The 12,834-nt window shown below is 62.3% G+C and overlaps 1 protein-coding gene across 1 annotated transcript in view; it reads left to right on the top strand.

Moving 5' to 3' along the window:
- Nucleotides 1-383: 383 nt before the first annotated feature.
- ACSS2 (acyl-CoA synthetase short-chain family member 2) overlaps nucleotides 384-12,834 on the top strand; it is a 67,113-nt gene continuing 54,662 nt past the window's right edge. Inside the window, exons 1-4 of the mRNA XM_019473476.1 lie at nucleotides 384-581; nucleotides 2,239-2,397; nucleotides 5,090-5,152; nucleotides 8,041-8,211. Of these exons, the coding sequence (XP_019329021.1) occupies nucleotides 384-581; nucleotides 2,239-2,397; nucleotides 5,090-5,152; nucleotides 8,041-8,211 (591 nt within the window). The remainder of the gene's footprint in view (nucleotides 582-2,238; nucleotides 2,398-5,089; nucleotides 5,153-8,040; nucleotides 8,212-12,834) is intronic.

Here is a 12,834-nt window from a genome sequence, read left to right as displayed (position 1 = left end):
AGACATCTTTTCCAAAGACAACCTACGTTTTTCTCGACGTGGCTGCCGCCTGTGCTGCTCCTGCAGCTCCTCTCCCTCCCCCACCTTCCTCTTTCTTTTACTGCAAATATTTATAGGCGCCCATGTTGGCTGTCCCCCCCCGCCGGGTGGCTGGCTCGCCGGTGGGTGATGGTGCCCAGCTGGCTCTGAGTCCTTTTCCTGCAAGTATGGGGCTTGACCCGAGGGGTTGAAGGTCTGTGAAAATGGCTCATGGGATGGAGGAGGGCAGGGGACCCATGGTGGGGAGGTGTCCCAGGGGCAAAAGAGGGGAGAGCAAGCTGCGGAGTCTGTCGCCTCTAACACGCACCTCCCCACAGGATGAGATCGAGGAGCTGCGCGCCGAAATGCTGGAGATGAGGGATGTCTACATGGAGGAGGACGTCTACCAGCTGCAGGAGCTCCGGCAGCAGCTGGACCAGGCCAGCAAGACCTGCCGCATCCTGCAGTACCGGCTGCGCAAGGCCGAGCGCCGCAGCCTGCGCGTGGCGCAGACAGGCCAGGTGGATGGCGAGCTCATCCACAGCCTCGAGCAGGACGTCAAGGTGAGGCCAGAAGGGCGACATCCCCATCCAGGCAGTCCCCAGGTCCCCCAAAGCGTTTTTTGGTGAGATGTGGACATGGTGGCTGGTGAGGCACGAGGGGGTGGCGGGGGATGTTGGGGTGCAGGGACCTCCGCGGGGTCGTGCTGTTTATGGGGGCCGTTAACGGGGGCATCATGATTCCCCGTTTGCAGCGGTGACAGGAGAAGTGGGGAGCAGTGCTTTCAGCTCATAGGTGGTCTGGGCGTGGGGGCGTTTGGGAGGATCCTGGGGGTGGAGAGGGCCAGCGTTGCCCAAGGATGGGCATCTTGCAGTACCATACATGGGATTCGTCCTGTGTGGCTGGTGCCCAGCCCAGCTGTGTGCCCCGGGGTTGAGCTCCCTTATCCTGCACTGGGACGGGGCCACCACCATGGGCTGGAGCAGCACGAGTTGCGGAGGGAGGGAGAGCAGGGACTAGGACCCTGGGGACCTGGGAGCTGCTCCTCTTGGCCGTCAGGGAAACCTTGCAGAGCCCCGGGCATCGCGGCACGCTGGGCTGGGGCAGGGACAAGGGAATTTCTGCGGCGTGACTTGCCCTCGCCCGCCGGGGGCGCTGCCCTTCGGGGAGCCGCCGGTGCCGGTGAGTGTTTGCTGAGGGCTCTTGCCGACACAGCGCTGACAGGAGCGGGGTGCGGTGGCAGACGGAGACGGCTCGGGGGGGATGGGCAACAGCTCGAGGACTAACTTAGTTTTTTGAGCAGAAAACAGCCAGCCGCCGGCACAGCGCTGACAGGAGCGGGGTGCGGTGGCAGACGGAGACGGCGGATGGGGGATGGGCAACAGCTCGAGGACTAACTTAGTTTTTTGAGCAGCCAGCCCCAGAGCTGAGATGTGCCACAAGTGCAGGGCTGCGAACCCGCTGCCAACCCCCCCCCCCCTCCAGCTTCTACCTTTCTGGGAAAGAAAGCGCATCCCATCTCAGGGGAGACGGGAGCCCGACCCCATGGCCAGAGCCCCCCCAGCCCTGCAGCAGGGCTTGCTGCTGCCTCTGCAGCATTGGTATCCCGGGCTGGGCAGGGGACCAGGGGGACTGGGGACAATTTTTCCCTTCCTGCAGATGCAGAAGCGAACGCTTTGTGCTGTTAAGCTCCCTTTATGCCGGGAGCTGCCCTCTTGGAGGGATCTGGAGGGGGGGCTCTGGGCTGTGCCCGGGATGGATGGAGGCACTCTTCACCCCGGGGGCAGCTGCCTTTTTTTTCCGTAACATGATGCAGCAGCTCGCCTTTCTCCCAACCGGCACAGCTGCTGCCCGCGGCGAGAGGCTGCCTGCTCTGGTGCTGCCCGCTGGCTTTTCCAGCTTTGTGGGGGCTTTTCCAGCTTCGCGGTGTGGGAAAAAAGTACAAAAAGGCGACGAGCATCCTGCAGCATCGTGTTAAGGTTGGGGAAGGGAGGGTTTGGCCAGGGGGTGGGGACGCAGCCGGCAAAGGGGGAACGGTGGTCATGGCACCCGATGGAGGGGACACACACGGGGGCCAGCACGATGTCTGCTCCAAAGGGTCTCAGTAACAGCCTGACGATCTCCGTGGGTGCTGTATGAGGACTGTAGGTGCCCAGGCGCTGCGGTCCCAGCCCTGTGCACGCTGCACCCAGCCTGATGACAGCTCCGTTGTGTCCCCAGGTGGCCAAGGATGTCTCCGTGCGGCTCCACAATGAGCTGGAGGCGGTGGAGAAGAAGAGGATCAGGCTGGAGGAGGAGAATGAGGACCTGCGCCAGCGGCTCATTGAGACAGAGCTGGCCAAGCAGGTGGTGCAGAACGAGATGGACAAGCTCCGAGAGGTGAGTGGGACATGGGAGGGGGGACCGGGAGGCATCCCCAAGGCTCTGCCTGTAGCAGGTGTCCTGGCCCTGCACTGCAGGATCCCCCATCCCTGCTCGCATTGCTGAAACCCAAACCATGCTGCAGATGCCTGCGAAACCCGAGCAGCGCCTGCCCTCAGCGAGGCATGCTTCATCCCGCCCTGCGGGCACCGGGTGGCTCTACCCCGTCCCGGGGGGGGCTATGGGACTTCTCCCCTGCACTAGAGCCACTTTATGGGTCCTCAGCCACTTGCTCCAGCCCTGGGACGTGCCAAACTCCCACAAGCCAAAGCTCTGCATGATGTGTGGAGTCCGCTGTGCCCCTGGCACAGTGCCCGGTGCTGGCTGTATCCTGACCGCATGCTGCTGGTTCAAATTGAGCTCAGCCGCGGGGCTGCATGGCAGCAATGTCCCAGTGGTGCTGCAGATGTGGGTGGGTGCACAATCCCATCTGTGTCCTGGGAAGCCATGTGCCACGCATGTACCTATATGCACGGGTCCAGGGCGCTCCATGCCATGCTGGGTTTGGGACCAGCTCCCAGCCAGGAGCGATGTCATCCTCAGTGACAGGAAAGGCATCCCGGTGACAGCGTGGACTTGTGATCCATCGCAGCACTTGTAACCCACTTCCCTACTGCCTGGGATGCCTTTGGTCCCCGGGGAGCCTTAGGAAGCGTTGCTGGCTGAGCCATCAGGGCAGCGTGTGGGAGGAGATGTGCCGTGTCAGAGCTCAGGCCTTGCTCCCACCGAGGATGGGGACATGACGCGGGGAGGGCTCTCTCTGCCCCCAGCCATGCTCCCCTGCGTGGCAGGGCAGGGAGCCAGCACACAGCTTGGCATCTCTGTGGCCGGCTCCAGTTAATGCCGGGGCCAGCTCCTGGCGAGCCGCAGGACCTGGCTACAGTTGCACCCATCCCCTCTGCAGCCACCTTCTCGCAAAGTGGCACGGAGCAGCGTCACCCCAGACAGGGTGTCTTGTCCCTCCACTGCACAGCCTCTGCTAACAGGCGTGAAATGGGTTTCCCTGCAGCCGGCAAGCGTGAGCTGAATAACAAATGGCAGCAGCGGGAGCTGGGCTGGAGGACTCTCGTGCTTGAAAAACAGGCAGAGAAAACGTTTGCATGGTCAGTGTGCAGGGAGACCTGAGCGCCAGCTGCTGCCTTGCCCTGGCAAAAGAACATGGGACAGGATACAGCCCCTGTCTGCAGCTTCGTGAGCCCGAAGGGGACGCTGCCGGCTGGCACGAGACCCAGCACAGATCAGAGCACAGCTCCCCGAGCTCAGGATGGCGTGTCCCCAGGCTAGCAAGGGCATTGGGGTTACTCACTGATTGCAGAGCGCTAATTAGACAAACAAGTGAGTTAACAGCCCTCCTCCACCTCCTCCCTGCTGCTGGAGGGCACAGAGCGTGGCAGAGCTTGTTAGCAGCCAAGCCAACATGGAGCGGAGGCTGTGCAGGGCTGGGCTCACCTCTCAGGGGTGATTATTTCTCCCTTCCAAGAGGTTTCTCTCGTAATTGGATAATTGTTGGGATGGGCAGATCCATCCCCAAAGGCGCATGTGTTTGACCCTCTGGCTCTACCCCTCCATGGCATCTCCTGGGGGGCAGGAGAAGAGTGGGACCTGTCCAGGTACCCTGTGCCAAGTCTGCCGCATCGAGCTTGGCCGTGATGAGACCCTTAGGCATGGACATCCCAAGGGATGCACCAAGGTGGAGCGATGACAGCCACCATCTGACCCAGGGTGCTGTGCTTGGGGCTGCTTGGGGCCGAGAGATGCCCTTTGCCAGCCCCGGTCCTCAGTGCAGTGGGGGTGAGGGATGCCGACGTGGCACAGCCAGCCCCCGGGAGAGGCTCTGCAGCAGCAGCAGCTCCAGCGATGGTCGTGGCCTTAATAGGAAAGCCTGGAGCCCAGCACCTTGGCACAGGCCGCAGCTTACATTTCACAGCTGCTTTCTTTGGCTGCTGGGCCTCAGTGCCAGCTTGGAAGTAGGTCCAGGGTAGCCGCACGGATCGGCCAGCACCCATGGGGGGCTGCGTGGATGTTCTTGAGGGTTTTCCCCCAGCTCCCCTCCCCAGATAACTGGCCCTGCTCTGGGCACCTGCTTTTTTCCCCCCATTCCGGTGTCCCTTATTGCTCTGTCTGGCCTCCCATCTCCCAGCTGTCCTCAATAGCCTGGAGATCATCCCTTGTGTCCCCAGAGACCCTGAGGGCAGAGTCAGCATCATCCTGCTGAGGAGCCCTCCCCATAGCTAAGCGACCGGGACATGTCCCTTGCTTGGGGAAGAGGCGAGGGGGAACGTCATCATCTGCTGCTCCCACACTGGGATGCCCCAAGAGCCATCCCTTGGCCTGGGTGTTGGATTACCCGCTCCATCCAGCCATGACAGGACTGTGACTTAGCCTCTCCATGGCTCATTTCCTGCTCACTCCTGCTCTCTCTCACTGCTCGCTTGCCTGCAGGGGGAATTTCTGGCCAAACATGATATGATGCTTTCCAGTCCAGCTTCCCCAAAGCAAAGGGCCTCAGCCCACTGGGGCTCTGGTGTTTTCCTGGGGTTCACAAGTGGCTGGAGAAGTCAGCATCGATGTCCATCCATGCTGGGTCTGTCTGTCCGTGCCGGGATGCCGTGCCATCGCTGCGGGTAACAGCTCGCTCTTCTCTCTGCAGAATTCCCTGAAGAAGCGGGCGTCTCGCTCCATCGGGAAGACCGAGAAGAAACCGTCAGTGCAGGTATCGGCGCCGGCGTGTCCGGGGCACGCCACGGTGGCCCACCGGCACCCCAGGTCATGGTGCCAGCTGGAGACTATGCCTGGCCCAGAAGTAAATCTGGGCATGGCAGTGCCATCCCCTCGCTTGCAGGGCTTTCCTGCCTTTCAGAGACCCTGCATAAGGGAGGGATTGATGTGCTGGGCCATCCTCATTGTCCTCAACCACTCCCTTGTGTCACTTATGAATGGAGCGTCAGTGGCCGGCTGGTGGCTTTAACCCTTTCCGTGTGTCAGGACTCCAGTAAGGAGCTGAAGGACTTTGACTTTTACATTGCAAAACTGCTTCTGCTCTTGGGTTGTGGCTGTTGCAGCCTGGGTCCCTCCTGCCTGCACCAGCAGCTCTGCTTGAGGATAGCCTGGGAGCCCCGCGGGGTTTGGGGGAGCTGAGGGTCCCTGTGGGGAACGGCTCGAGGCCGAGCTGTCCCTGCCCTGCGCCAGGCTGCTGGCGTAGAGCAGGGGAGGGGGGATTTGCCGGCGGCAGCAGGATTTCAGCTGTCATTTGCTGTTGGGCTGAGCTGCTGTGACTCACTAATGCTGTTACTGGGGCTCAGAGGAGCAGAGCTGCTGTTGCGGGAATAGAAATGCAAGTGTTTTAATACTGGAAAAAAATTATTTCAAAGGCAAAAGACCTGAAAGGTTTATTTTGGGGAGTAGGTCTGCTCCCCCAAACCTGGGGCAGGGAGGGGGACCCTGTCAAGACACTCCTGCCACATGCTGCTGAGAGCATCTCATGGCGGGGACCCCGAGCACCCTGAGGGTTTCTGGGTGACCTGTGTCATTGCTGGCACAGCCCACTCTGTGCAGCCATGGGACGGGGATCCCCAGGCCCTCAAAGACTTTCCCCTTCGGTCTTTTATTTATCATCTCCCTTTAACTCCATTGTTGAGAGCCCTTTCAGGCCAGCTGATGGTCCCAGCGTCCTGCCCCTCATTTCCCCAAAGAGCAGTCCGTGGCTTTGCACCTACACCCGGCTGTGCCCTGAGCCGAGGGGGCTGTCCGGGAGCCCCTCCATCACCCCCCTTCCCGAGGCTGAAATACAGCCCCTCCTCTGCCTCTTCCCTGGGCCGGAAACAAACCCCAGCCCTGGGCTGCAGTAAAACCCCCCTCTGCTTCCCACATCCCCGCGGAGCCGAGACCCCTCAGCCTGGGGACACGGGGCTGGATGCGGCCCCAGCTCTGCGCTGGGACCAATGCTCCAGGAAGGAGCCGGCGCTGGAAAGCAAACCCCGAGCTTCCCCTGGTGCAAACGCCCCTGGATGTGGCCCCCCCAGCCACTCCCTCTCCCACGCAGCCGTGGTGGCCCCGCAGGCACAGATGCTGGTGACTCATCGGTGGCTTCCTGGGCCCCTTTCTTGCCCGGCCGCGCTGGGCGAGCGTCGGTGCTCACCGAAAATGGAGCTGGGGGGACAGACTCAACGCTGAGTTCTGCCCCAGACCCCAGGAGCACTCGAGGTGGTTTTGGGGACGTGTGTGTCCCTCCAGTGATGCCAAAGGGCAGAGGGACACGCCGGGCTGCTGCTTTTTTTTTCCCTGGAAAAACAGGAACTGAGGTCATGTCTGCCCCGGCGGGGAGAGCTGCCCGCGCCAGCCCTCCCCTAATCTCCGCAGCTAATTAGGGGGGGGCACAGCTTTAATGCGCCTTAGCGAGGCCGCATCTCAGTGCGCGAGTGCGGAAGAGCAGCAGGGTGGTTCCTGTGGTCACAGCAGGGCATTTGGGGAATAAAACAGCACCCCAAACTCATGGGACCCCCCCATCGCCCCTGGCCTCAATATGAGCAGCCCAGGAAGTTTGCAGAGTAAATAGCTGCTGCGGGGTTTGGGGGGTGTGAGCGTGGGCATGGCTGGACGGGGCTGGGGGGTCAGGAGCACCCAAAGAGGGGGATAGCTTGTTTCTGCCAGCCAAGGAAACAGGAAAGGGGATGAGTTCAGCCAGGCGGAGGGCTGCTGGGGCCAGCAGCCACCCGGCCAAAGGGCTCGGCCACCTCTAGCACCCGCCCAGGGCTTCAGCACGTGCTGCGGGGCAAGAGTCACAGCCCGGCAGGTCCCCTCCTGGCAGTCACTGCGCCAGAGCTTGGAGCACTCAAGTGACCCCACGGCACGGGAAGCCACAAGCTGACGTCAGGAAATCCTGGTCCTCCATCCAAAAAGCTTTCCAAAGCAGAGAAACGGTCTGCCTGGGCAAATAGCCGAGATCCTAACTGCTAAATTTAAAAAAAGCACGTGGAGAAACGGCCCCAAGAAGCAAAGGGGCTTGGGAAGGGACCAGCGAGCTGATGCGGGGGGTGTGCCTGGGTTTTCTGTCCCCTGGCAAGGTGGTGGCAGCAAGGATGAGTGCTGGGCGAGGGCTGGGACTTCGGGAGATTTCCAGCTGAAACCGCTGCTTCTCTGCCCCGTGATGGAGTGTTTGGGGCTGAGCAGGAGGAGCAGAGCCCCGGTGGGGGGGCTGCAGCGGCAGCAGCACCAATTGTTTCAGCGCTTGCCAGCTTTTGGGAGGAAACCTTGGTGACTTTTATTTTGCTCTGTGGAGTCTGACGGCTTTTCCTCTCCCTCTTCCCCGTGATGGATTGGGCTGCGGCAGGGCTGGGCTCGGTCCCCGCATCCCCAGCAGCGGCTCGATGTCCTTCCTGGGGCCGGAGCCATGGGTCTCCTCGTCCAGGCATCCTGTCCTGTGTCCGGGCTCTCCCTGAAAGCCTCCAGGATGGATCTCAAAGTTTTTTCCCCTTCATGAGCAGGGGCTGCAGCTTCCCTGGGATCACCAGGGTGGGAGGGTGGCATGTCCCCAGGGCTCGCTCAGAGGCACTGCGGCCCCTGGGAGTGCTTTTCTAATGCCTGTGCCCTCTCGGTCCCCAGGAGGACAGCGCAGACCTGAAGTGCCAGCTGCATTTTGCCAAGGAGGAGTCGGCCCTGATGTGCAAGAAGCTGACCAAGCTGGCCAAGGAGAACGACGGCATGAAGGAGGAGCTGCTGAAGTACAGGTCCCTGTACGGGGACCTCGACAGCTCCCTCTCCGTGGAGGAGCTGGCCGACTCTCCCCATTCCCGGGAGGCCGAGTTGAAGGTCCACCTCAAGCTGGTGGAGGAAGAAGCCAACATCCTCAGCCGGAGGATAGTGGAGCTGGAGGTGGAAAACCGCGGGCTGCGGGCGGAGATGGACGACATGAAGGGCCAGGGGGACAGAGAGCTGCCGGGGCAGGACGTGCGGTTCCTGGCGGGCATCTCGGGCTGCGGGGACGCGGGGGACACGGTGGCGGAGCTGCGCCGGCACCTGCAGTTCGTGGAGGAGGAGGCCGAGCTGCTGAGGCGCTCGCTGCTGGAGCTGGAGGACCAGAACAAGCTCCTCCTGAACGAGCTGACCAAGTACAAGTCAGACCATGAGCTGGATGTGACACTGTCGGAGGACAGCTGCTCGGTGGTCAGCGAGCCCTCGCAGGAAGAGCTGGCCACGGCCAAGGTGCAGATCAGCGAGCTGAGTGGCAAGGTGAAGAAGCTGCAGTATGAGAACCGCGTGCTGCTCTCCAACCTCCAGCGCTGCGACCTGGCCTCTTGCCAGACCAGCCGGCCCATGCTGGAGACCGACGCCGAGGCTGGTGACTCAGCGCAGTGCATCCCTACCGCCGGCTGGAGGGATGGGATGGGCAGCAGCGAAGCCGATGGGCAGGACAGGGTGCCCGGTGGTGGGAAGGTGCCCGATGGTCCCACCAAGCTGTTCAAGCCCAAGGACCTGGAGATCTTGCTGGGCATCCGGGACCAGGCAGCACTCGTCAGCAAAGCAATTGACATCTTGATTTCGGATGCCAACGGCTTCACCTCCGGGCTGAAGGCTTGCTTGGACAACGAGTGCGTGGGGGGGCTGCTGGGCGAGGCAGTGGGTAGCGGCGGGGAGAGCCCCAGCGATGCCAAGCTGATGAACGTGCTCCTCATGCGGCTGGGTGTGCTCCAGCAGGACCTGGGCTGCTTCGCAAGGAAGGTGGACCACCTAACCGGCGGCCTCAAGGAGCACACGGACTCTTTCCCCTTCTCTGGCCCCGGCAGCCACGACACCACCAAAGAGGGGCTGCAGAAGGAGCATGCCTCCGACTTCCAGGTACGGGCTTCTTCCCACGTCCGCCACAGCTGCCGCCGCTTTATTTGCCGCCCCGTTTCCTCCCGCTTTAACGGAGCAAACCCCAACCCCCAACGTAACCTCCCTCCTGCCTCTCCAGAACAAAACCCAAACTAACACCTCGCTGCATGCCAGTGGCACCGGGGACAAGGTAGGACTCTGCTCCAACAGAGTGTGCCCAGGGCAGGAGGCGGTGGGCATCCTGGAGCATCCCGGCACGGGCTGGCTGTGCTGAGGCTGCCCTGCCCACGGCCAGGGGCTCTCAGGTGCGATCCCGCCTTAGCAGGCGTTGACGTTTCAGCTGCTTTCCACCAGCTCAGCCCAACATCCCCAGCTCGGAAGCTCTTTGCTTATTGGGGATGAGCTGGGTGGGAGGAGAGCAACCTGCAGCCTCCTGAAAGCAGCCCAAATTGCGGGGACCCCAGTTGCAAGAAGCCTCAGCCCCCAGTGGTACCCAGGCAGGGTAATTTGGAGAGCAAAGGCTCCTGGGCAAATCTGCATCTGATGGGGAGCACCTTTGGAGCAGCGGAGAGCAGCTCATGCCCTGCCGTCCCTCTCCTCTCTGGGGGGCCCAGCTCATGCCGGGGACCAGGGATGTCAATAGTGGTTGGGGCTGCTGGCACAAGCCCCTTTCTGGAGCACACTCGCTTGTTCAGAGTCCTATTTTTCTGCATGTGGTCCCACCAGCCCCAGGTCCCAGTCTCCCCCAGTCACTGCATGGCACCGTAACTGGTGTTTGCACATTTTTTCCCTCTTTCTCTCTTTTTTCCCCTTTCCCCAAACAATCCAGGCCACGTGTCTCCTCATCCTGTGTTTCCTTTTGGTTTCCGCATTGTCTCCTGCCATGGTGATGAAGCTCCTTCTCCTCATCATCCTTTTTGTTGTCTTGTAGTTCTTTACTGTTTCGGAGACCCATTGTTTTGTTTTCTGGCTTTTTTTTCTTCCCGCTCTTTTGGTTTGTTCTCATTAACTTGCCCACGCATGCAGCAGCCTGATTTTAGGGACGCCGACCCTTACCGCATCCCCCACGCCAAGGACACGGACCCCGCGCATCCCCGGAGCTACAAAACCTGCCGGCCTGAGGAGAACGACTCCTACGCCACTGAGGTACGACGCAGGCAGGGAGCCGTGTCCCCTTGGCCAGTGGGGTTGGGGACAAGGCTATGGGGACGGGGCTGATCCTCTTGAGAGCCGGGGACAAGGGAAGCTGCAGACCCCCATTGGGGAGGGACACGGGGAGGCGCAGCCAGGTGCAGCCCACCGTCCCCATCCCCTCCCCGGGCTGTTGCAGATGAAGGAGCTGCAGCTGGTGCTGTCAGAGGCCAACGAGAGCCTGCGGGGACTGCAGGAGCAGCTCTCACAAGAGAGGCAGCTGAGGAAGGATGAGGTGGACAACTTCTCACAGAAGATCTGCCAGGTGAGTAGGCAGCAGCCCCGATCTCTGGGATACAGGTGTCCCCACGCCCACAGCTGTGTCACCTCCAGCTGCAGGCTGATGGCCCACCTGGGGACCCGGGTGTCATGCAGTACCACATACAGCACGTCCCAACTTCAAGGGGCACAGGGGCTGAGCACACTCCTCCTTGCACATGAGTGTGCAGCCATGCAGGGCTTCCACCCATGGTGATGCCTCGATGGCACCGCTGTCCCCAGTATGCTGCCAGGGCGTTGCAGCTCTCCAGGGGTGTTAAATATGGGGCCAGCACCAGCCTCAGCCCAGACTCTGGGGCGGAGGCACCACACTGCTGCCGCCAGCCCCTGTCTCAGAGCCCGCATGTCTCTCTGCAGCTGAAGGAGGACCACCAGAAAGCGCTGCTGCGGCGGGAGTTCGAGCTGCAGAGCCTGAACCTGCAGAGGCGGCTGGAGCAGAAGTTCTGGAGCCAGGAGAAGAACCTGCTGGTGCAGGAGTCACAGCAGTTCAGGCAGAGCTTCCTCCTGCTCTTCATGAAGCTCAAGTGGTTCCTCAAGCGCTGGCGCCAGGGCAAGATGGTGCACAGCGAGGGCGAGGACTTTTTGGAGGTACTGTGGGCTGAGGAGCTCCCACCTCTGCCGTGGAGGGGGGACCACGCTGTCGGGCATCCCCGGGGCTGTCCCTCGTGCCTACATGTCCCACCCAGGCCTGCTTGGGTGTCCCCCATCCCTGGCCGTGGGCTGTGGGTCCCCTCATCACCCCAGCCGTGGTGTCTCCCGCAGGTGAACAGCATGAAGGAGCTGTACCTGCTGCTGGAGGAGGAGGAGCTCGCCCCACAGCAGCAGGCTGACAACAAGACGTGCGCTGGGGACACCTGGACCCCCAACACGGTGAGCGAGGTCCTCACGAGCCCGGGGGTGGGCAGGATCAGCCCCCGCTGCGGCTGCATGGCATGGGGTGACGGCTCCTCTCGGGGTGCATGGCTGGGAGGGGATGCTCCCCGCTGGCATGTCACTCCCAGGGGTGGTCCCCTGCCCTGGTGGCACCCCCTGTCCCTCACCCCAGGGGTGAGCAGCCTGTGGGGCTGGGTTGCAGAGAGGGCAGCTCCCACGGGGTCCCACCCTGTTGGGTGCCCTCCATTGCGGGGCCCCAGCTCCCTCCGCTCACCCCCGATCCCCCGGCAGCCCAACGAGTGCATCAAGACACTGGCGGACATGAAGGTGACCCTGAAGGAGCTGTGCACAGAGCTGCGGGAGGAGCGGCACGGCGCCAGCGAGCTGCAGCAGCAGTTCACCAAGGCCAAGGCTGCCTGGGAGATGGAGCGCGCCGAGCTCAAGTGCCATATCGCCCAGGTGGGAGCCCCAGGCACCCTGCGGGCTGGTGGAGCTCCCCCTTGCCTGGTGGGGATGTGGGGCTGGGGGGCTGCCTGCGCCGTGTGCCAAGCGCTGGCTGTGGGGCAGGGCTGGGAGGCAGGGTGGCACTGTGGGAATCTCAATTAGCAGCCGCTCCAGCAGGCGAGTTTCTATAGCAACGGGGCTGGCATGAAAATCTGACTGTGGAGCAGCAGAGGATGCTCTTTATTCCTCCACTGTGTTTGTCTGGGGCGGGCGAGATGGTACCAGGGCTCAGCATCCTTCCCCAGGACAGGCATCTGGGAGTGGCATCAGAGCCCTCCTCTCCTCCCCTGGGTCACGGCGCAGGTGGGGGCTCTGCACCCCCATAGATGCTGCAAGAGGGATCTACAGCTGCGGGGAGGGCAGCCTCGGCACTGGGGGAAGCACCTGCCTGCAGAAGCAGTCCAATCAGTCTCCCAGCCCTGCCCTCACAGCGATGAGGGTTTTCCGCTCCCTCACACTGTGCTGGCAGCAGCCTGTGGCCGTACATCAGCGCCGTTCCCCAGAGCGGGTGCCAGCACCTTCCAGGCAGGATTTCTCCAGGCAGAGCTCAGCGGTGGTCCCCAATTCCCCTCTCTCACCCCCAAAAGAGAGCAGAGCTGCCGCGGTGGCAGCACCCCAGTTTCAGGTGCCTTCCTGGCTGCCAGCAGCAGCAGCATGCTCGGGATCTGCTCTGCCAGCCCTGCAGGTGATGCTGCCCCTCTCCAGGAGCCGGGTCCAGCAGGAAGGATTGCAGGG

Source organism: Aptenodytes forsteri, unplaced genomic scaffold, assembly GCF_000699145.1.
Source record: "Aptenodytes forsteri isolate BGI_AS27 unplaced genomic scaffold, ASM69914v1 Scaffold215, whole genome shotgun sequence".
In the NCBI taxonomy this organism is placed as follows: domain Eukaryota; kingdom Metazoa; phylum Chordata; class Aves; order Sphenisciformes; family Spheniscidae; genus Aptenodytes; species Aptenodytes forsteri.
Note: the sequence above shows the minus strand (reverse complement) of the source record. Positions and strands in the feature narration are given on the sequence as shown.